The sequence below is a fragment of the Parasteatoda tepidariorum genome, chromosome 3, assembly GCF_043381705.1.
Source record: "Parasteatoda tepidariorum isolate YZ-2023 chromosome 3, CAS_Ptep_4.0, whole genome shotgun sequence".
NCBI lineage: Eukaryota > Metazoa > Arthropoda > Arachnida > Araneae > Theridiidae > Parasteatoda > Parasteatoda tepidariorum.
Genome location: NC_092206.1, coordinates 59,441,370 through 59,466,256, shown reverse-complemented (window position 1 = coordinate 59,466,256; position 24,887 = coordinate 59,441,370). Strand labels below are relative to the sequence as shown.

The 24,887-nt window shown below is 29.8% G+C and overlaps 1 protein-coding gene across 2 annotated transcripts; it reads left to right on the top strand.

Annotated features, from left to right (window-relative positions):
- LOC107440791 (choline/ethanolamine transporter flvcr2a-like) lies at positions 1 to 24,656 on the top strand. Of its 2 annotated transcripts, none has more exons than XM_043040616.2 (11): positions 1 to 152; positions 5,029 to 5,491; positions 7,950 to 8,128; positions 10,170 to 10,314; positions 10,431 to 10,565; positions 11,049 to 11,116; positions 14,839 to 14,942; positions 16,875 to 16,985; positions 19,959 to 20,064; positions 21,935 to 22,046; positions 23,642 to 24,656. In XM_043040616.2, exons 2-11 carry the CDS (start codon positions 5,155 to 5,157, stop codon positions 23,731 to 23,733), a joined length of 1,389 nt encoding a protein of 462 aa, XP_042896550.1. In that variant the 5' UTR covers positions 1 to 152; positions 5,029 to 5,154; the 3' UTR covers positions 23,734 to 24,656. The 2 variants fall into 2 exon arrangements, with proteins under 2 accessions (XP_042896550.1, XP_071034796.1); XM_071178695.1 differs by lacking the exon at positions 1 to 152 and adding an exon at positions 1,988 to 2,108.
- The last annotated feature ends 231 nt before the right edge of the window (positions 24,657 to 24,887 follow it).

The following is a 24,887-nucleotide window of genomic DNA, read 5'->3' as shown; positions in this document are numbered from 1 at the left end:
TTCATTTTTCCTCTGAAAAGTCACGATGGAAATTTTTATGGTAATGCATAAGTTATGTATCTGATTTGGGAGGTAATCTTCAAGAGAATCACGATAGTAATACTCATCTTATTCTTATAAATTTTACAGAAATAGATGCTAGCGTTTCTTAGGTAAGTTTCCAATGCATATTCTAAAACTGTATGAAATATGTAGTTTAATCAGGAAATCAGTTTGTTAAAATAAATTTTGAAATAAATATATTAAATAACTATTGATTAAACAATTTGAAGAATTGTTCTCAATCAATTGAATCAATTGGATCTCTGTCAATTGGCATCAAAGTAAAATTGTAAAAATTATCTTTAAATTACTTGTAGACAGATACTATTAAACGATCTATAACAATAAATATATACTATTAACATAAACATTACAATTAAACATGTACTATTACCAATTACATTAGAAGACAAATACTATTTTACAATTAAGATATATTACATAATATTCGGCTTTCTTACATGATGGTAAGCTACAAATTGCTAAAAGAAAAATTCAAAAAATAATTTTTTTAAAATCAGTTTTATGAAATTCTATTTTATTGTTGACAACATTAGCAAGGGTATGAAAATGGCTGTTAAGCCACTTTTCTTGAAATTGTATTTTATTGTTGACAAAATTAGCAAGGGTATAAAAAAATTTAAGCCAATTTTCTCCAAATTTCTATTTTATCATTGACAGCATTATAAAGTGCAAGAAAAAACATGAGAGGTCACTGTTTTCGAAATTCTATTTTATTGTTGACAGCATTAGGTAAAAAAAAAATTCAGCCACTTTTCTCGAAATTTATATTTTATTGTTTATTAGAGCATTAACAAAATGAAAAAAAAGTAGTGAAGCCACTGTTTTCGAAATTCTATTTTATTGTGGAGAGCATTTGGTTGAGAAAAAGTTAGCCACTTTTCTTGAAATTCATATTTTATTGTTGATAGCTGTGGCAAGGGTAAGAAAAAAGTTGTCAAACCACTTTCCTCGAAATCGAACAAGAAGCACTTACGTTTCTTTTTTCTTTTTTTTTCAATAGCACGGTAGTATATCATGAAAATTAATCTTTCTTAAACTTAAGTACCTAATACTATAGATGAATTGGAACAGAAACAAGATTAAATATTTTTTTTTTCAATAGCATGGTAGTATATCATGAAAATTAATCTTTTTTAAACTTAAGTATCTAATACTATAGATGGATTGGAACAGAAACAAGTTTAAATATATTTTTTTCAATAGCATGGTAGTATATCATGAAAATTAATCTTTTTTAAACTTAATTACCTAATACTATGGAAACAAGATTAAATTTAACACCTTATTATTAAATTAAATTTAACACCTTATTTAACACCTTATTGTTGAATGAAGTTTGCTTCGTACTGTTTTATGGTCCGAAAAACTGATATTATGATACAATGTTGTAGTTGTTTTTGCTTTTCAAGAGAAAGTAAAATTCAAAAAACTGAAATAGATTATCTTTAAATCATCGTTTCACCCTAAAAATCGGCTTATTAAAGACATGACCAAATTCTATACACACAGTTAATATTTCCCACACATTTATATACATTGTCTTAGGAACTAAAAATTTGGATTTTAAAATATCTTTCGCTCTTTCGTTCACAAAAAGATGCAGGATTTGTGAAACTCCTTACAATGGAAACATAAAATTTAAATGTGATTGTAATTATGAGTGATTAATTATGAAATTTTAATTTATGAACCTAAAGCATTTTAAAAGTTATTTTCGTTATTAAACTTCTGTTTTTAGAATTTAAAAATTTTGTATTGGGATAATTTAAAATGAAAAAACAAATTAACAGTAATTTCATTTATTTTACGAAATTAAGTTTCAATTCAATTTAAAGATTTTAAATTTTAAAGAAATATTTTGTTCATAGGTACATTTTAATGCGATAATAAGAGTATTGAAATATTTTTTTAATATTTCTAGAGGATTTCGCTTCTTGTATTCCTTGCTCTTTAATACAGTGATTGTTTTGCATTTAACGTTGCTTTTCCCTTTAAAGAACGAAGAACAAGAACGAAAACGAAGAACATTTTATTAGTCAACTGTAAATATATTATAACTTTATACATTATAATTTTGTATAAGAACATTTTGTTAAATAATAACGAAATGAGTGATTACCTGAATTGAAAAAATAATAAAACGTGCTTGAAATTCTTTTATTTTAAGTTAACAGGAAGTGGGACGCATTATAAATAAAAATAAATAGATAGCAATTTTACTCGTTAACTAACATTATGTGTTTTTAAACAAGAAATGGTTTTTATCTCTCATGAATTAAGTATTTAATGTTTTTAAAAATTTCTATATAAATGATAAGATTTATATCTGGCAACATCTCTCACTTTCTTGTTACTTTCGACATGAACTCAAACTAGAGATAAATAGCTTTTTCTGCTATATTGGATTGCCATTTTTAAAGCAAAATAAGCTAGGAAATTTTGCAGAAAAAGCACTTAAAATGCAAAAAATTGCGAAGTAGAAATTTTGAAAAAAAAAAAACAGCTTGTGCTAAGTTTATAATTAAAATTGGGCTTTTCTTTTCATTGCTGTAGTTGCAAAGTGACCAAAATTGTATTTTTTTCTTACAAACAACAAAATTAGAGTTTTCAAGCTAATTCTCACATTTTAAAATTATCTTTATTCCATCAAATTTAATAAATATTTTGTTTCACTCCTTTGCAACTTTAAATTTCCAAATTTGTAATGCAGCAAAGCAAAATATAAAGTTAAATTGAATGAACGAAACAGCAGCAATCCCTTACAAGAGAAAAAATTACAATTTAAAAAAGTTTTTTTCCTTTTTCTTTCGATCCGATCTTCTTTTCCGATCTAATGGAACTATTTTTTCGAGTTTGGTTCCATCAGATGTAGCGTTAAAATTTATTAAAATCGAAACTTTCCTTGTTTGGATCTACTTTTTAAACATAAAATTATTAAACCGACTATACTATTCGTCCCATCTCCTCGCGTTTAATTTCGTTTGATTCAAGCGAGAGAAGCTACAATCAGAAACTTTTTTTTGTTACCAGATTATAATATCAATTACAAATCATAAATATAATTGCAACTATTGATCTGTTAGTCGCATTGCCTCATGCTTGAGTTTATTCCATTCAATGTGAAAAATTATATCGGAAACAATATTTAAATAATTTGTCTTAACATCCATGTGTAAGTTTCGCACCTTTTTACCCCAATTTTGCCCCCAAAACCGTCGCGGAATTTTGTAAAACTCTTATGAGAGGCCGCCTGAAAATTTCATGAGCGAATTCCAAAATATCACCTGATTGCTATTTAAAATATATCTCCTAAATCCGAATTCGACAGTTCCACAAATAAGTTTATATATTTGTCGCACTGAATAGTGTTAATGTTTTTTTCTATAATAATTCAATGTGATTTTTTTCGTCGCAACATTAATTAAATTACAAAAATAAGATGCGTAGGGGAGAGTGGGGTCAATTGTAACAGGGTACGATTGTAACAGAGCAAAAATTTCGAGTGTCGGGTTCTAGATTTGGTTCCTAGGTGGCGCATAAGGTGTATTTAATAAATCTACATGTACACCCCCGATGGCAATCATTTTTATGTACTTTTGAAAGAGTTAGATCACAAAAGATATTTTCACGCCACGCAAGTACTTTTTTTGGTATTAGAATATTATATTGTAACAAAGTAATTTTGTTTAAACAAATAAAAATTAGTAACCGAATATGTAAGTGGACACCTTAATTAACATTTCAATAAAAAAAAGATTAGTTTTGCTAATTAACTAGCATTGTTTTTAACAAATGAAGCTGAAATGGCGTCTTGGGGACAATTGTAACAATAAGTAAAGGGACGATTGTAACAGCTGAAAATAAATAATCTTATGTTTACAAACCATTACTTAACTCTTTAAGAACCACCAATAGTTTCCTATATCATTTATATTATGTTGCATGTGCATTATTTTATTTGTCACCTTTCACAGCATAAATTAAAATTTTTAACCCCTTAAAGTTAAAAGTTTAACCCTTTAGGTCTCTGCTCATTATTATTTTTACTCCTAAAATATCACTACTATTTTGATCAATAAAAAAATATATCACAACTATGATAATATGTATAATTAACTATGTTTTAGTTGAATTTATGAACTGTTACAATTGACCCCGTAAGTGGGGACAATTGTAACAAGTGCACGACTGTCAAAAATTGTTAATAACTAATATAATAACATTTAAAATAAGGTATTTATTTTTTTTTCCTTGTAGAGGATAGTCTACTTTACTCGTCTGTCGTACTTTCCTGATAACCACATGGATTTTTTGTTAGTTAAAAATAGTTAAGTAAAAAATGTTACAATTGACCCCACTCTCCCCTACTGGTGTAAGAAATTAAGAGACTTTGCATTCTTGGTCGATTATCTCTAGAACTACTGGACCAATTTTAATGAAATTTGATATGTAAATACATTGATACAATACAAAACAAATAATCATTCATCAATTATAATACACACTCATGATCGTGCGTAACAATCGTTGGAGTGTCGGAAGGTATGAAACAGAGGTTGCAGAATAAACAAAACAAAAAAAAGGGTTAATGGGGGGTATGGTCCCCTCTTACAGAGATACAATGCCTTGCAGCGTGATTTCATACTTGAAATAAGGCAGTTCATTTCCTGTGGCAATTGACCTGAATTGTCCTGTGGCAACTTCATACCTTTCGGCTCCAACACTTGTTACGCACGATCACGAGTGTGTATTGTTGAATGATTATTTGCTTTGTATTGCATCAATGTATTTACATATCAAATTTCATTAAAATCGGTCCTGCAGTTCTAGAGATAATCGACCAAGTCTGCAAATTCTCTTAATTTTTTACACCAGTGTATTTAAATATGTGTGAAATGCTAAGATAAATTCTTATGAAAAATTGATCCAGTTTTCATTAATAGTTATTTTCTTTGCTTTTAGGTGCGTAAACTTCAGAGAAAACTTTTTTCTTAAAAGATGCTTAAGTCCGAAAGCAGCGAAAAAATAACATGTTTATTAAATAAGTGTTGAAGAAGATCCATCAAGTGAAAGTCATTAATAGTTAAGATGGTCGCGAAATTTACATCCAAGATCGATCCCAATGCTGCTAATTTCGACCAAAATTGCAACACAACTGAAATTGAAATCAAAGTCTACAAAAGACGTTTTTGGATGCTATTTCTGTTCTCCTTCCTGTCATTTTTGTGTGGTTTGCTCTATACACAGTATGTTGCAATGGCAGATATGAACACCTGTTATTATGGAGTTTCAAATCATGCCGTGAATTGGACATCGATGATGTTTATGGTTGTCTACTTAGTTCTTGTTTTTCCAACTTCATCAATCATTGACCGCATAGACTTGAGAAAAACAGTCATTTTAGGATCTCTTTTTAATACAATAGGTAAAAATTTATTGATGCTTCTACCCATTGTATTCTAATTACTTATAGAATTACTTTTTGTATTGTTCTTTATTTCCCTAACGTAAGACTTATTTTTTAAACTAGAAGATCCATTTAAGAAACGTCAATACGTTTTAGTTTTTTATAAAAACAGAGTGTATCAAAAATGTTGGATAAACTTTAAGGGAAGGTAGGGTATATGTATTAAAACTCTTATAACTTCTAAATCATTTCTCCTATGTATCGGAAACAATACTTAATCTGTTTATGTAGTAATATTTTAGTTTTTCCTTCCTAACACTCTGAAACTGGACACACAAATCATGCTATTTTTCGGCACTTATTAAGAAGATGGTACTTGTTTTGATACTGGGTATAACTTTTTTAAGAATTTCAAAATTTACCATTATTTTAATTAATTTTACTGTAATGGTTTTAGTTATTCTCTTAACAGCATTAGTTTAATTTGCTGCCAAAAGTAAGTCTTTCAAAGATTTTTTGTCAACTGCTTGTTCCAAATGCACTTGGAACTTTTTGCCACATCTAAAGGATCAGTATCTTTATTCGGTAATATTTAAGCAACTTAAAGAGTTTATAAAATAAATTAGCGTTTTACAGTTAAATAACACTAGATTAAAATCTCAATTTTTCAAAAATGGGACTTTTAGCTTTTTTTTCTAACATTATTTTGGGAAATTATGTTTGGGGAAGATTAAAAGTGGTTCCTAACCACAAATTTAAATTTATTGTGTTGTTTGCTTTGCGTAAATTTGTTTAAAAAACCACAGTAATTCAGATACTATGAATTCTATTTTAATTAAAATCTTTTTCATTAATTGTATATTCATGAATATTTGAGTTATTCTTTATGAAAACTAGGTCTTCCAAAATTGAAGTAATTTATTCGAATAAATATACAGATTCAAAACTTATGTCCATCACCATTTTTATTGTTACGTTTTAAGGGGTTCACTTCAAGCAGACAGAAAAAAAACTCAATCCTGAATTGTTAAAGAAAAGTATCGTTCCTAAACCATTTTATATATAATAGAATATTTTAATAATAAATTTTTTAAGAGACAAACTCAACAAAACTTCGTACACCTTCTGAAGGTAGTTTGACCAACAGCGCAAATTAGGAATTTTTAAAATCTATACACCAATAGTTAACTGTCTATAATATCAAATTTTTATATATTGATAAAAAGTAGCTAGTTTGAAGTGAAATTGTTTAATGAATTCAGTTAGAATCTGTAAAGTGAAAGACCGGATGATAATTGGTAACTTGCACTAGTCACATAATTGTGCATGGTATGTTAACATGTTAACATTACAACTTTAAGAATTGGATTCATTATCACGGTGAATCAATTTTCGGATCAGATGTAATTGGATACCTGCAAGAGACGACACGCGTGTGTGTCGAACCTGATTGGTTGAACCCCACGTAACATTCCTTGCAGATATCAAATTCCAATTCTCGCTTTTTTTTATTGGCCTTTTGGTCGTCTTTGTTATATTTCTTTTTTCTTTTTGTTTCTTGTTGAAACTCTTTTCTACTTCTTCTTATAATAAATGAATTTTCTGCATTTGAATGATACTGCATATGATGTCTGATTAATTTTAATTACAAATTACGTTAGTTAATAGAAGCATGTAATTTTTATTTATAGTATTCTGCAATCTTGTGTTCATCAGTAAAATATTTGCTTTGTATGAAAAATAAAGAACTAGACAAACCTATGGTTGAATTTTCAAAAAATTTTGTGTACTAGAAGTCATGTTTTAAGTAATAGTAATTTCTTTTATGTGTTGAAAATGTATCTTTTCTGTAAAATTCTTAGTAGCAAAACAAATAAAAAAAATCTTTTTAAAAAAATGGAAATTTTTTTTTGAAAAAGCTGGAAAGCTTCAAATAGAGCAAAAAAAACAAAAAAAAACAACAATTAAAGCTATTTTAGAATAATTATAAAGTCTTAACAGTCTTAAAAAGTGAAATTGAAATACAGTAGGGAACCGATTATCCGGAACGATCGGGACCATCGCTATTCCGGATAGCTTATTTTTCCGGTTTTCTGAATCGCTACAAAAAGCCGTTTTTTTTATTGTTAAACCCAACTAAAAAAAATAATATTTGGGAATAATCTTAAAAAGAAGAAAAAACGAAGTAATACACTAATGATTATTTCCAAAATGATAGTAAGGTAAACATCTTTCCAAAAAGAAAGAAAAATCCTAAAATCTTATAAGGCAAAAAAAAAAATTTTAAAAATAGCGGGAAAATTTATCGAATTTCGTTCCAGTTTTTTGGTTTTCCGGTTTTCTGACTTCCGGATAACGGGTTCTGTACTGTACTTACCATTTTACTTGCAATTGCATTTGAATTTGGTTATTGTGCATGCATTCATTTGTAAAATATTATGAGCTGAAGAAAATATTTAGACAATTTTTATTTCAGGTTGTGCCTTGCAGTTTTGTGGACTGAAACCAAACGGGTTTCCTTTTGTGTTGTTGAGTACTTTCGTTTGTTCTCTCTCCAATTTAATACTTATAGGCATTCCCCCTTTCGTTGCTACAAAATGGTTTCCCAGCAACGAATTGTCCCGCGCATGCGCCGTTGGAGTGTTTGGAAACCAAGTAAGATTTACAATTCTTTTATCAATTTCAAAAATATAGCCATTTGCACTAGTTCTCATTCACACCGTTTCTAACATCATGTACTCGTTTACACATGAGTCAAAATTGAGAGCAAGGGTTTCAAATTAATATTCCAGTGTAGTAATATTAGTGTGTAATCAAGTGTCTTAATAGTACCGGAATCTTATAAATCACAATTGAGGAAGGCGGAGGAATGCTGCATTCACTATGTTATTTAGTATCTCTCATCATATTTTTGTTGATGTCGGCCATTTCTTTTTATTTTTCTTTAATTCTGTTCAAATGATAAATCTCTGTAAATTAAGTCGAATGTTTATACTTGTATGTACCTTATATAAATCTGCAACTCTGAAATAGCTAGTGGGTATAACTATCTGCATTAAAACTTTCTCCGATCACCGTCTCGCGTTACTTAGTTACGAAAGAGATTTCCATAAGTTTTGATAAATATTTTTAGCATGACTTGTACCTTTCAATCAATCAAAAATTTGTTTTATCGCAAGCTTTCATTCATTATTTATCCTTAAATTCATTTTTTTAGGTCATTACAAGTTAACTAAACGTTAATATTTTTACAGCATATTATGATGACGTCACCAAAATTGTTTTAAAAGGTATATAAAACCACGCATTTTAAAAGAAATATGAAACCATGTGTTTCTTACATTTATACTTACGCTTTTAAAACGTGTTTCTATAACATTAAGTAATGGAAACTCAACAAGAATCAATAATTTAAATTTGAAATTATCAATGAAGCCATATGCATAGTTAACCTTTCTTTCAGTGAGTTGGATTCCTTGCTTATGTTATTGTAAATCTAATAGTTTGAAGCCGCACCAGAATATACAACAAATAATAAAAAATAAAGGCTGTGTATTAAATGCCACGTATGCATTGCATGGTGATATTAGGGTACTTAGCCCTTTCGGAGGGTGGGGAAACCTAGATTACCTAGATTAGGCACCTATAATGGAATAAGAATTTCTAAAAACTATAAAACATTTAGTTAGTACATAAATGTTTTTCGATAAATTATTAATGTAACTTTTCTTTTATCTGCTTATAAAAGAATTTATCATGGAGCACAAATAAAGAGAAGTAGATAAAAATATGTCTGAAACACTTTTTACAAATAATAGAACTAATCTATATTATAAGAATAACAGAATTAATAAAATCTAAGATAAAATATAAGGAATTCATTAGATAATTTTAAGTTTCCACACAAATGAACTGTACAAAAAAGAGAGGATTACAAACACGAACAGAAATTAATCTTATTTCAAAAAATTTTGTTAAAATAAATAAAATAAAACACAACTTCAGAATTATAAATCGTAAGGAAATGTTTAGTTGTTCATGTTTTAAATATAATAGTATAGAAATAGGCACAAATACGACAAAGACAATTATAAACCGCATAATGCCCCAATCAAATCAATATAATCGTTTCCTTTTTGTGTAAGTAGCTAGAGGGCACTGCAGCTCATAGGAAGAAAAAAAAATTTCTCAATGCCGAATTGGAGAATGACCTTTCGTCATACAGGCATCTGGAGGGCAGATTTGTTGGCCAATTTTTCAGGGGCAACTTTGCTCCCACAGTAAGGACATATAGTGCAGAGAATGAAAGAACATCCATGCTTTGCCCGGGATTCGAACCCAGAACATTTCTAATGCAAGGCCAGTTCCCTGACTCCTACACGGGCCGGTCGGCGGAAGAAAGAAAGACGAGCGACATAATTTCAAAGTCGCCGGATCAAGCTATTGGTTGAAATCGAGATCACTACTCGTGGAAAGGGAGATGGTACGGCATCAGCTGGCGTTGACGCGCTTTTTTTGTAAACATTTGGTAAAGCTCACATTTTTGTAAATTTATGACACCACAGTCCTTAAGTATTATCGATCATGGGGGAAATTCTTTATATACCTTCCTGAATTTTGAAACTATCTTCATAAAAAATCTACATCATACACTTACATTACAATCATACATTTCCTTAAATATTTTATTTGGTAGTTAGGTATTGGAGTAGCTTTCATTCTTTCACCAATGTTGGTTACCAGTGATTGTAAGAAGAAAGGAGAAATAGAAGAGGGGAAGAGCAATGTAGCACTCATACTCACTGTCTTAAATACTGCTCTGCTTATCCTAATATTACTGAGTAAGTATCTTATACCAAAAAACTAATATATGTATATGAATGAAAAATATATATATGTAAACTTTACAAAAATTAAGTTGAGTTTTGAGAAAAAAATTGAGTTTTATCTCTTACAGCTTTCCAGAGTGCCCCACAACATCCACCAAACCAAAATGAGCTTCAAAAAATATCCAAAAAACCAACTTCTAGAGTGAAAACTATTTTGAAAATGCTGAAGAATGTGCATTTTATTCTGATTATTGTAGTGTACGGTAAGGAAAATATTTATTACTTAAAATTTCAATTCACATTATGCATGCGGAAGTTTACAAACCAGCTTTATTCATTTTTTTTAAAACTTTATTCTAGTTTAAAAAAATCCGTTTGATACTAACACGCGAAGATGTCTTATCATAAAATTAATAAAAACAAAATTGTTTACTGTCGCAGTTAATTGGCAACATATATGTAATTACAGAATTGAAAGATGTAATGTTTACTATAGTAAGTGTTATACAGGAGGACTTTTTTCTTTTTATAAACAAGACGTAACGAAAATTTCCTTAGAATAATGGCAGAAAAATAAATAAAAAAATCCTTTTATAACTTTACTTATTTTGCAATTTAGTTGAATGATTTTTTTCCGAAATATTTAATTTTCTTTGCAAAATAGCATTACAAAATACTTTTTAAGTTGTTTAAGAGAATATGAATGAACCATTTTCTGAAATGCAATTGCCCCAACTATATTTCAGGAATGATGTGTGGATCTTACATGGCATTTGCAACAACTCTAAACGACTTGATACTACGCTACTTTCCCGTAAGTATTACTAGAAATAAATATTCAGGGTGATTCAGCCGAAAGCGGTTAGAAGGGTGTTCTAAAGGAATCTAAAGGATCGATACAATTTAAACATTGATACAATCTAAACATATATTATTCACAATTAAAGGGCCGAAAATAGAATAGCAACCTCTAAAAATGCTTATTTTAATTTTAGATTTTATTGTACATAGACGTATCTGAACTGCTATTTTTGTCTATCTGAATAACCTTGATTTTATGTTTTCTATTAATCATTGTCAAAAATTGCATACACATGTGTCTGTTTAATCATGACTGACTGACTTGGCAAGATCTGTTAAACGAGATCTGTTAGTTTCCAAATAACTAAACTAAAACAGATAAATTTGTGCCTTTATTTGAATTCAACTTTCAAGTAGTATCAGAAAACATTAAAATAAGTTTGCTTTAAAAGTACCAATTCAACCAATTCAAATGAGTGCGAACGTTCAGTCTATAATATGGAAGTACCCCTATCAATCCATAGTAAAATTTTTGGTCATGGATTGCGATACAAATCTCAATCTTATGATCTGCTCTATCTATATCCTCTAGTTTTGTAACCTCTGTGCTGAATCACCCAACAGAATTCAAGCTTGGCACTAATAGAAAAGAGGGGGCAAATGTTGTGAATTTTTTCAAATTTGTCACCAAAAAAACTATATTAAATTTAACTCATGAAGTATATTTTAAGAATAATTATGATGTTATCTGAAATTTGATTTAGAATTGCATAATTGTTTATCCGAAGTGTATAGTTGCTACTCATTAACAAAATATTTAATGTTAGAGTAAAATTAATCCCATGTAATAAATACCATAAGAACAGAATTTACAACTCCTTTTTCAAAAGAATTATGTTTGTTATAAAAAAATATTGCGTTGTAACACTATGTTAGCGCATTACAATAAGCCGCTCATTCGATTATTAAAGAGAATATTTGAGTCGTATCGTGGCATTATTATAATTTGCTAATAAGTTTTGACTTGAGAAATCTTTTTGACTATCTCCTTTCCACTTGCACTTAGTTAAGGTATTACGAAAAAATATTTCACAACTAATATTAGAATCATTTGAATTTTGAATATTGAAAATCGAATTGACGATTTTCAAGAATGCATCACTAGAAAAACAATTTACGTAAGAAAAAAGAATTCTTGGCACAAATTCGTGTAACCGGGGAAGTAGTAGGCGCCGGAAGAAGACGGAAGTGACATCGTCATGAAAGTCAAGGGGTGCTTATTTCTGCTTATCCGGATCCGGTGCCCGGTCATAATTAGAGAACAGGAGCTGGACAGATGGAAATGCCTGAGAAATAATGGTAGAGGATACTTGCAGCGCCATCTGTGGAAAAATATCTGAACAAAAGCAGGAATTTTGAGATAAAAAATTATCCTCGAGTAGTAGGCGCCGTAGTATAGGGGACGGAAGTGACGTCAGCACGGAAAGTCAAGGAGGGCGTATTTCAGCCAGACCGGTAGTTGCTTATTTCTGCTTCAACCGAAAGTTGCTTATTTCTGCCCGTCTATAAACCGGAAGTTGCTTATTTTTGCCCGTGTGCTTATTTCTGCCCTGTTTTAGTTTCGGTTTCTTTTTTTAAATTTAGTTTCGTTTCTTAAATATTATTTTCATTTATTACTTTTTGAGGGTGGCAACACTTAATATTTTCAATATTAGTTTTTAAGGATGCCAGCACTTATAAACTTTGTTATTTGGGGGAGAAATTGTATATTATGAAGTAATGACGTCATCTTTTATTACATAATAAATAAAATGATATCATGCTTTAACTCTAGTGGCACCATCTATGTGGAAATAAAATAACTTTAAATCTATTTTAATATTTAAATCTGTTTTATTATTGTTTATTAAATATAATTAAGGCTGAGGATCGAACTCATATGGTCAATTGGTCAGTAGTTGGATATCATAACCACTGACCCACGAATGCTTTTTGATTGGCGTCAGTTCGATCCTCAGCCTTAATTATATTTAATAAATAATAATAAAACAGATTTAAATATTAAAATAGATTTAAAGTTATTTTATTTCCACATAGATGGCGCCACTAGANAAACTTCATTTTAATTTAAAAAAATAATTTTTTCTATACATAGAGCATTAAAGTATGTAGTCTTATGTTTAATTTGCACAGAGAAAGAAGTTTGTATGTAAAAAATTGTTCGAGTAATTACAAATTTACAAAACAATTGGATTTCGGGTGGCCCCGCTCGCATACATGTCAGGTATCACCGCCCAATTTTATTTCGTCGATAAATGTACGGTTGCAAAGATTATTATTTTTATGCTTCAAATTTTTTAAAACTTCATGTGAAAAATTTTGAAATTGTTGTTTTTATAGTAACAAGGTCTCACACCGCATTTTTCAATCCCTCCTTAGCCAAATATACAATCAAGGGGATTGTTGTAAAAAAATTGCATATCCTGCAATTATGTCGAGGAACAATTCTTGCTAAACGCATTACAATATTGGCAGCTGCACCAAGACTTGGTGTCCCGCAGTGGACTGATCGTTAAGGCACGGTTCCCAGCAGATCACCGAAGTCAAGCATCACTGGACAGCATCAACAACAACAACAACCAAGACTTGGTTCCCGCGAGTTGGATATTTTCTTTACCTGAATTTAGTTCGATTTTGTAGGTAAATCCACCTCATTATAGGATTGAATTTTCATGTATGTTGCAGATATGTAACGCGGTGATACAAAGGGTTAATAATATTTAATAAATAATAATAAAACAGATTTAAATATTAAAATAGATTTAAAGTTATTTTATTTCCACATAGATGGCGCCACTAGAGTTAAAGCATGATATCATTTTATTTATTATGTAATAAAAGATGACGTCATTACTTAATAACATACAATTTCTCCCCCAAATAACAAAGTTTATAAGTGTTGGCATCCTTAAAAACTAATATTAAAAATAATAACTGTTGCCACCCTCAAAAAGTAATAAATGAAAATAATATTTAAGAAACGGAACTAAATTAAAAACAGAAACCGAAACTAAAACAGGTCAGAAATAAGAACACGGGCAGAAATAAGCAACTTCCGGTTTACAGACGGGCAGAAATAAGCTACTTTCGGTTGAAGCAGAAAAAAGCAACTTGCGGTCGGGCAGAAATACGCACCCCTTGACTTTCCATGATGACGTCACTTCCGTCCCCTATACGACGGCGCCTACTACTCGGGGATAATTTTTTATCTCAAAATTCCTGCTTTTGTTCAGATATTTTTCCACAGATGGCGCTGCAAGTATCTTCTACCATTATTTCTCAGGCATTTCAATCTGTTCAGCTCCTGTCCTCTAATTATGACCTTTACTTGCAACGATTTCAAAATTATCGTAATGCGGTTTTCATTTCTAGAAAGATTTATCAATTTTGTGTGAGAAGGGATTTTCAATTACTTTTTCTTTTATATATAGTTTTACTGTGTACATGTCAAAAAAAAAATTTAAACTAAAAACAGGAGCTCTGAAAAGAAAAGTATGACCTACCACATAAATTTGCAGCAATTTTGTTTCAAAACAAAATTAATATTTTTTCGGTTATGGGTTTTAAAACATCTTCTACCTATTTTAGGCTACCCTCTATATTTGATAAATTTTGGCCTAAGACTACATACATACTTTTTTATTACTTAAGTTAATCGGTATTTTTTATGTGTAGAAAAAACAAATTGAAGTTGGATGGATGGGATTAATCTTCATTGCTACTGGGCTAGTTGGTTCAATCATAGCAGGATGGATATTAGATAGCACACGTAAATACAAGTGAGTGGAATTTCACAAAGGTTAAACGTAATAAGATTTTTATCAATAATTTCATTTGATGTCAAAATGACAAATGCAAAATTAGAACCGCGATGGCTCTGGGGATAGAACGTTCGCCTTCCAATGAGGCGAACCGGGTTCGAATCCCAATCGATATGAATTCCTCATCCGTCTTGGACCGACCACAGTGCTGACGTGAAATATCCTCAGTGTAGACGGATCATGGGTTAAAGTCCCCTTGCCGTCAGGCTATACCGCGAGAGGTTCTCGTGATCTTCCTCTCCATGTAACGCAAGTGCGGGTTAGCTCCATCAAAAAGTCCTCCACCAAGGCAAATTTCACCCAATACTTTATGCAGGAGTTCCCTTGTCTTCTGGATTGGGTTCAAAATTACAAAGCTACAGAGTTGAACAGTAGTAGTCGTAAACCCATAAAATTGGGTCGGCTGTTCAACGACGGTTATTAAAAAAAATGCAAAATTAAAACTGTTACTATCAGTACACGAGCACTCCAGTATTTTTCAACAATGCAGTTAAAACAACTTAGCTCAAATTATACTTTAAAATGTCAACCTGCTATAGGTTGACGAAAACAATAACTGAGATACAACAATGCCGGTATGGAAGAAATTAGATGTCTGACTGACATGATTTTTTAACATTCTGAAGCGAGCGACATTTAAAACAAGAGTGTTATTAACTTTATAGATTGTTTATTTCTTCCGCTCTTCAGAGTTAAATTTGTTTTGGAAAATAAAAGTTGATAATAAATTTTTATAGCACTGGCTTCTAAGAAACCCATTTCCACCCAGCTATAAGATGGTACCCTCCTCTTAGTAGAGATAAAAAGATGCATTACCTCAAACTTCATGTTTTGGAGGAGGAAGAATGGGTAGTAAAGGAGATAACTTAAATCTGTCTATTTTTGCACAATTTTGTCAATGCTATCTAATCGTTATCCAGATGGGTGAGGCATTGTTCCTTATGTATCTCTTCATCCTGAATCGAATAAAAACAAACACTTTAGAAAAAGGATGAAAACATGTACAATTGGAAAATATTACTTTTTGAGTTTCAGTGGATTAAGAATGAGACAATACACCAAAAATAATTTCTCATCTCTGAAGACAGTGATAGTTACATTTCTCCTCCTCTTACCAAAAAACGACGTAAAAAGTTCTGCAGCTTTTACAGTTTACTAAGAAGAGGCTGCTTAAAGTTTTAGTAGTATTCAGTAGAATTTTTTGATATCCTAATTTTCTCGGGTTTGGTTCATTTCCTCGACAATCACTTCATCGTCAGACTATTTAATCGACTAGGCCCTTTCATCGCCATACCATTTCCACGACAGGGTCGGTAAACCAACAGGTCATTTCGTCAACTGGCTCATTTCGTTGACTACGTCATTTCGTCGAAAAGGTACTTTCGTCGACAGACTCGGTTTGCCGACGGGTCATTTCATCGATTGGATCGTTTCGTCGACAGTGGTGATTCGTTGACCAGGCAATTTCGTCAACAAAGTCTTTTAGTGGCATGACATTTTGTCGTCAAGGTAGTCGATCAACAGTTTCGTTTCAGCCTGTCGAAGAAAGGAACCTGTCTAAGAAACAACCCTGCCGACGAAAGGACCCTGCCGATGAAACAACCCTGTCGACTAACTGGTCTATCTACGAAATGACCTTGTCGATGAAGTGGCCTTTCATCGAAGAGGTGTTGATGAAACGACCTGTTGATGAAGCGATTGTCGCAGAAATTATTGAGACCCGTCTTGTCACCACATCTCAGTTATCTTAACTGTACTATAAATAATGAAGTAGTAATACTCTTATGGATCTCCTTTCTTAGCAGGTAAGCTACGTGTCATTTTCTAAGATTAGCAATATAGTATTTTTATTGCTTTCTCATACTATCATTTATACATTGCTTTTTTCAGAGAAACATACTTAGGAATATGCACCTTCTCTCTGGTATTGTATGTCGTTTTCAGTATACAACTGTTTATCAAACTCTTATGGTTGCAGTTTCTGATGATAGGATTACTGGGGTAAGTAGAGTTTGGAAACATTACATACTTGTTCTAGTTCTATTTAAAATTCAGCAATGATAAAAACTTGCTTGTGTTCTTCATAATTTGGTAAATCATGAAAAACCAATGACTAAAACGTTTCATGGTAGATTGTCATGAACCATTGGTGAGTAAAAAGAATTGGTTTGAGGTAACTGAAATATGTTTCTAATTCTAAACTTTAAACTTTTTTGTAGAAGAATAATACCAAATCAGTTTCTTTTCAGTGACGCACATTTACGAATACCCATTCTTCACACGGGGTAAAAAAATATGCATCAACAAGCAGTACTGAACTACACTACAAAATCGTATACAAAACTTTGAAACAAAATCAGAGACAAATAATAAAGCTAAAACAATTTACATATTTTTTTTAAATATTTTTTTATTTTTATTTGTTGCTCCCCTCGTTAGCTTTACGGTATTAGATTAAGTAAAATACGTATTTGGCAGTTTCTTCTATGAAATTAAAGAATAACTGTATTCAGTATCATCCGGCATAATGCTGTTGCTCTAGGCAACTCAGGATATTTAATATTAATCACAATCAAGCCTCTTACACCTGTACTTATTTCTTCATAGGGCCGAAAAAATCTATAATAAAAATTTACAGTGTTGATGTTGGTACCAAATTTACTCTTAAACTACTTTGCGCCTACATAAAGTATATCTATTACCTGTTGAAACTGCACCAGTTACCATGAGGCCAGTAGAGACGATTATTAAAATTAAGCCTTATTGGTGTCAATAATAGTATGGCGACCTTTAATGATCCTCCGTAACGAATAAGTACATTTTCCTCATTAATTTTGCTTTTCATAATTTATTTTTTTCATTTCAATTAGTACTTGTTACCAAAATTAATAACAATAATAATAATAATAATTAACAATAGAAAATCAATAAATCAAGCAAAATTAGAAAATAAAGTAATATAACTCCAGAAAAATTAATTGACAACAATTAATTGCTTTGGATTAACAATTAAATTTGCACAAATTACGCTCTTTTAAACTAAATGCCATTTCTCCATTTACTTCTCCATTTATTTTTCCTTTTCAGTGCATCGTTTATTATTTAGTTAGTAACTATTACCAAAATAGAGCCAATAATAATATTGGTGTTTTTCTTTATGTTACATGAATTAGTCATCTTTCTAAATTAATTTTGCTTTTCAGTTCAAAACTTATTTTTTTATTTCAATTATCGTTGATTTTAAATTTTTTCGTTTTACAGTAACACGTTTTAAAAGGATAAATTATGAACAAAATAAGCACGTGGTTTCAGATAACTTTATAAATACCAATTAGATGACGTATTCCATCTATGCTTCCAGCATCCCATTGATCATTTATATAAACTAGCATTACGAACAAAAACTATTTAAGTATTTTAGAAAGAGTCTTAAATGACGTTTTTGGTTAGAGGTATAAGTTAGCAAGCATGGCTGATGTTATCTTTAAAATATTTGACCAGACTGAATCGTCTGTTGTTTATTTTAAAACAATGAAATTTGCTAAGCCAATGAGAAAACTCCATTTTTTTTAAAATGTCTGTGAAATAAAAATCAAAAAACGGGCTTTGTTATTTGTTTACAATTGTTCTCAATGGGGTTCATGTTGAACGCTGCATTTTTTGTGATTACGATATACGCGCAATCCGATATACCAACAAGCAGACACACAAATTCTTTATTTTATTAAATGCATGGATAGTTAGATGTAGTCAAAACTTAGAAAGGATCAGTATTATTAATAAAAATAATAGTTAATAATACTGTAACAAAATTGTGCTTTTCTTTTTGGAATATATTCTGAATAATGATTCTTCTCAGTGCAATTAATAATATTTTATCTCTTATTTGTAACTAATATATGTTTGAATTTATTTACTATTATGTGAGTTTTTAAAAATAAACCTCTTGATTACAATTAAGCAAATGATTATTATTTTAAAAAATCATGAAAAAATTAAGAGAATTTAGTTAATGAAGCATAAAATATTAGCCAAAACAAATTAGAATAATTGAATGAATAATAAGAATAACAAAATGGATTTTAAAGGAGGAATCGTTTTATTTCTCAAACGGTAAATGAGAAATAGAAAATCGAAACTGTTCCAAATCCTCTAACAATAATAAGTTCATTATTTACTTGAGACAACCATATAATACACAAACATTAATATTGATCAAAGATTGATATTAAATTATAGGTTGCTTACATGTTAACCTGGAACAAAATTGAGAGCAAGTGTATTCATAATTTAAGAATTAAATCTCCTTCAAATTTGCAGTCTGTTAATGTTTTTATTTGAATAATAATAGTAACTGAACTTTAATATTGTAATCGGGATCTATCCACAATATCGTACATCACTTCTGCTCAAAGACTATTTAATCGANAAAATACAAAACTGAAAAGTACATTTAACAGAGTAAATGTTTTTAAAGACTTGGTTTAAAGTTTCATGATAAAATTACCAAATTTATGAAATTTTATCACATATTATAAAACCATATTTTATTGTTAATTTTTTCAGAAATCATTACTAAAGTTCTTCGGTAAAAATTACCGATCTCTATGGTGTTCCCATAGAACCAGAAACACGGTAAAATTTACCAAATCCTGATGGATTTGACCATATATTTTTCTCAGTCCTTACAAATTATTTACCTCAGTAGATTTCAAAAAAATTTTAAAAAGTAAGTGGGAAATGACTATTTTTTCAAAAAATGAAATGACCTAAAATTTTAAATTTTTTCTGTCTTTATTAGCTTAAATTTAAATTGAACCTTTTGATTTGAATGAATTAAATGAACTGACGGTTTATTTTTATTTTTTATATCTCAATTTGTCACATAATTCAACTTTATTTTCTTTTTGTTGTACTTATAGTGTATCTAAGAAAAATTATAAATAGTATAAGTAACGAACAGTTACTTTTCAGTTTTTTCCTCACAAGTTTATTACCCATTGGATTCGAATATGGCATTGAAGTTACATATCCCGATTCAGAAGTAATATCAGGAAATTTATTGATGACTTCGACCAACGTAAGATTTATGATTATTTTTAATATTATTTTCCCATACTTTGATCAAAATAAAATATGCTTAAATAGATTTAAGACTATTTAGGAAAGTTTTAATCTTTATTTTTTTCTCGAAATTATATTTAAATCTTATGTAAAGATATTTATAATCGAGAAAAAATAAACTTTTTCTTCAAAAAATCCTTTTTTTTTCTAAATAGAAAGCTTTGTTGTATTATTGTAAATGATACCTAAGAACTCTTCAACTCCCCTCTATAAGTTCCTCCCTTTTTTGACGGAAATGGGGATGGTTTTAGGGGAAGAATTGAATTTTTTATTGGGCAATTTTTGGGTATTTATTCAAAATAGACATTTATTGGGATGTTTTTCTTTTTGGCAGACATAAACGAATCCTGAGAAGATCAAAATTATAGTTTAAAAGTTCAGAGAGTTTTAAGTACAAGAAGTACAAATTTGCACTTGTACCAATTTAAGCATCTGATATTGCTATCTAAATAAATGACAAAATGTTTCCTATCTACATTTATAAACTAAATTATATTTGACTATGGACAAGTAAAGAGAACAAATAGTTCAAAAGTTTTTACATATTTTTCAAAAGTTTTTAAGAGTTTTTACATATAAAAAGTACTTCCTTTGTTGTCGTAGGCCATTAAGGCATGGAACTGCTATTGTTCTTTTTTCCAGTAGCGCCATCTATGGCCGAGAAATCGACTTTTGTCATTAGAATTTTTTTCAAAAAGTAGAATTTTTACAAAAAGTAGTATTTAATGTACAAAAAGTAGAAATTTTTGCGAGTTTTAAATTGCTATGCAGATAATTGAAGTATTGTTTCCTATGCATTTTTTCATTTATCTTATGAGACTAAATATGATTCAAAAAAGCTAATATTTCAAAAAATAAAGTTTTTTTTTTTTTTTTTTTTTTTTTTTTTTTTTTTTTTTTTTNTTTTTTTTTTTTTTTTTTTTTTTTTTTTTTTTTTGTATAAACATATTAGTTTTGAAATGCACTTGCTATGAAGAAAACCCATATAACTTAAACTATTTCAAATATATTATCAACTCGAATATTATTTTACTTAATTCCATATAAAACATTTAATCGAAAACGTTTACTCGAGTTTCTGTTATACAGTCCCTGGCAAAATTATTAGACGCACTATAAGATTCTATGCAAAATCTTAATTATCAGGTGATACTATACAGCTTTATTGTTTTTACGTGACTGAAACTAGTTTGCACTTGTTTACGTCCATGTATTAATTGGTTAACATTGTAATACAATACGTTTGAAAGTATATAAAAAATCTCATCAGTAAGCACCCATTACATGTATGTTTAAATATAAAAGCATTGCATATAAACTCGTGCAAAACATGTAATTTTTAAAAAACTATAGTTTGTCTAATAATTTGGCTTTATTATTGTAATATGCAGCGAAATCTGTTATCTAAAATCTGTTTAAAAATCTCATCCCACGGAAACAAAAACAAAAAAAAAACATATTCCTCAACCAACAGAAACAAAAAAAAAACATGTTCATTTGTTTCATTCATTTTATTTGTTGATGCAATATCATCTTAAAATCCAAATTAAATGTTAAATGTTTAAATTTTTTTAAATATGTTATCGATCAGTGTTTTATACTAAAAATTAGAGCCAAACATTTAAAAAATACCTATAACTCAATCAATAAGTTAAAATTCTCTTATTTGTAAAATTTTTTTTCTTATATGTAATTAAATTGCATTAAGTTTCTGTATATAGTATATTTATCAATTTTTTTAAACTATGAAATCAGTTAAATTCCTTAGTAAATCTTTCATGCTCTTTTTTTATTCATATATAGTGAAAAATTCGATTTTTTTCCAGCTATTTGGTCTTATTCTGACGGAAATTATTTCAACAATCTTAGATACGAAAGGGCCAATTTGGTCAAATGTTTTTATTTGCATCATTTTCTTCATTAGCTGCATTATATCAAGTAAGAACTTTTACTTGCAGTTTTAGTATACATTCAGTTTTAGAATAGTTTTAGTATACAATCTGTTTTAGAATAGTTTTATAATACAATTATTACCGAAGAACTTTTACGTGTAGTTTTAACAATACGATCAATTATTTTGAACGATGTTTTGTAATTTGGCTATAAAATAAACAGTGTTATTTTTTATAATGCTTTAAAAACCTACTACGAAGTGTCTTGCTTTTAAGATGCGCCTCCTATTAATGTAAACATATTTTGGTTCTTCACCATTCATACTTTACATGTAAGACGGGGTAGCATGCCCACGTTATCTCCCATTTATGCAGGTATACTTTTAGCTCTCCACAATATTCTACTTGTAATTGGATACTTGCAACTTGAGAAGAAATAAAGTGACAACGCCTAACTTATTGAAATCAAATTTAATTGGATACCTGTAAGTGACATCACGCGTGTGTGCCGAACATGATTGGCTTCTGAATTGACAAATGCCAAGATTCACCTACGATGAAGTCACCTGCAGGCATCCAAATAAGATTAAGAACACTGTTTAACGGGTTGAGCCGTGGTGGCACAGGGGATAGAGCTCTCGCCTTCTAATGAAATAATCTGGGTTTGAATCCCACCGATGGCTGGTCAATTCGAATTACGCACCCGTCTCACATTGACCATAGTGCTGGCGTAAAATATCCAGTGGTTGACGTATCAGGGATTAAAGTCTCCTTACCGTCAGGCTAACCGTGGGAAGTTCTCGTGGTTATCATCTCCATGTAACGCAAATGAGAGTTAGTTCCATCAAAAAGTCTTCCACGAACGCAAATTTCTCCCAATACTTGATCCAGGATTTCCTTTCTTCTGGATTGGGTTCAAAGTTACACGCCTGCGAAGTTGAATAAGAGTAGTCGAAAACCCAAAATTGGGTTTGCTGTTCAGTTACGGTTATAAAATAAAATGAAATAAATGTTTAACTGGTTATTTCTCTTGGTATAACGTGAATATTATTCATTGTTTCTATATACTCTTATTTTTTTACTATACAACCAAAAAAAATCAGAGTTTGTTTCACCCTAAACAATATTTGAACAAAATCTGTTGAACTACATCTCTAATGGTTGCAATGAGAAGCCTTGTCACATCACAAATGTTTATTTTACCATACTCGTTCTCACGAACACGGGTCCAACGTCTTACCAACTAGGCTATCCCTGTTTACAGCTTCATTTTCAACTCTCTGGGGGATAGTCTCGGCTTTTCCTAAAAGTTTTGCTGCAAGCTTACGTGCATTAAAAAGCTGGTTTCTACCATATTATTCAATGGATGAGTAGTGCATAGTGAGCAAATTTCCATACAATTTTACCAACGCTTGGAAGGTTAAACGAAAAAATTTCTGACTTTGAGAAAGTCGAAGAATTTCAACATACTTTAAATATGAGCCAACAACTCCCCTGAGACGACTAATAAAAATTAAATTCTTATAAATATAAGAAAATTAATCTAAAATACTGCAGCTAAAGCTATATTTATTTATTCAATTTTATTATTATTGTTATTATTATTTTGTTAAACAAGTAACATTTTTTTATGTTTTACAGGCTTCATAACTAGAGATTACAAACGAACAAAAGATAACGAAAAGAAACTGGAATGCAGAAATGAGATCTTCCAAACTAATTCTTCTCCATGAAACTAAATATACGTGATCGTTCTATTTATGTGCTTTCGTAAAAAGAATTTAATAAATATTTGTATAAAATTTTTTTTTACCATGGATAAAGTGGATAGTCAACCTGAAAAAGAGCTGCAGCCACTTTTTTTTAATATGGAGATTTTTTTTTCAATTTCTTTCTGATGTTAATTTTAATAACGGATTAAAATTCTTAACAGATAATTCATTTAATAATTCATATATAATTCATCTTAATGGATAATTCATCTTAATATTCATTCGGATGAAGCAATTTAGTGATATATTATAAACTTAATGTATAATTATTCATGCGGAAAATTTTTTTTTGTGGGATCACTACAATTTAAACTTTATTATTGTGAAACTTCGATAAAAAAAATTTGCGAGCTGTAAAATTTTGGCTGTAAAACTTTGATGTTTGTAGTTATGGCTGGGATACTTCGATAATAGTTTTACAGCCATATTAGTAATCTGAAAATGCAAATTTATGATTTTAACTATAAACTCGAATTATATACAATAGAACAATGGACTTATGAGGTAGGGGCAGTTAGAAATTATTATTTTACTCCGGCTTTTATATGATTATGAGTAAAATTATTTCTATGTATTCGTTCCTGGTAATAAGATTAACCTACATGAATACATACTCACAGAATATTTTTCAACAAGCACCTGTATTAGTTGATTGCATAAGTTATGCACCAAAGCCGTGGAATCGCCCTTATGGATTAAGACGTTTTTAGAATATATTTTCACATAAGTTTTAATGTAGATTGAATCGTACATTTATTTTTATCATTTCCTTTTAGAAAGGCTATAAATATTAGTTTATAATTTATTTATTTTATTTTTATAGTATTACTCCATCGTATAGCTTATATCATCAACTCTAAAATAAAAAGAATTATTAAATCTGACTTCTTTCAGTTTTTGCTTTGTTTTCATTATTCATTTTATTAAATCCACCAGACATCCTGAACAGTGATTTTTCCTTCTCACCTAGTCCACGCATACAAGAGGGGTCCTGAATGAATCTTGATTCATTTGTATTAACCCCAAGCAGACAATCTTACAGTTCATCGGATAATACTAATTTCTTCTCCTTATACACTGATATTAAAAAATAATTTAAAAAATTTTTCAAAAAA

Excerpts from the sequence above, each read along its gene's own strand:
- LOC107440791 (XM_043040616.2), top strand. The coding sequence starts at position 5,155 with ATGGTCGCGAAATTTACATCCAAGATCGATCCCAATGCTGCTAATTTC. Across the intron at positions 5,492-7,949 it reads ATCTCTTTTTAATACAATAG|GTTGTGCCTTGCAGTTTTGT; the intron begins GTAAAAATTTAT and ends TTTTTATTTCAG. Across the intron at positions 10,315-10,430 it reads GCTTATCCTAATATTACTGA|CTTTCCAGAGTGCCCCACAA; the intron begins GTAAGTATCTTA and ends TATCTCTTACAG.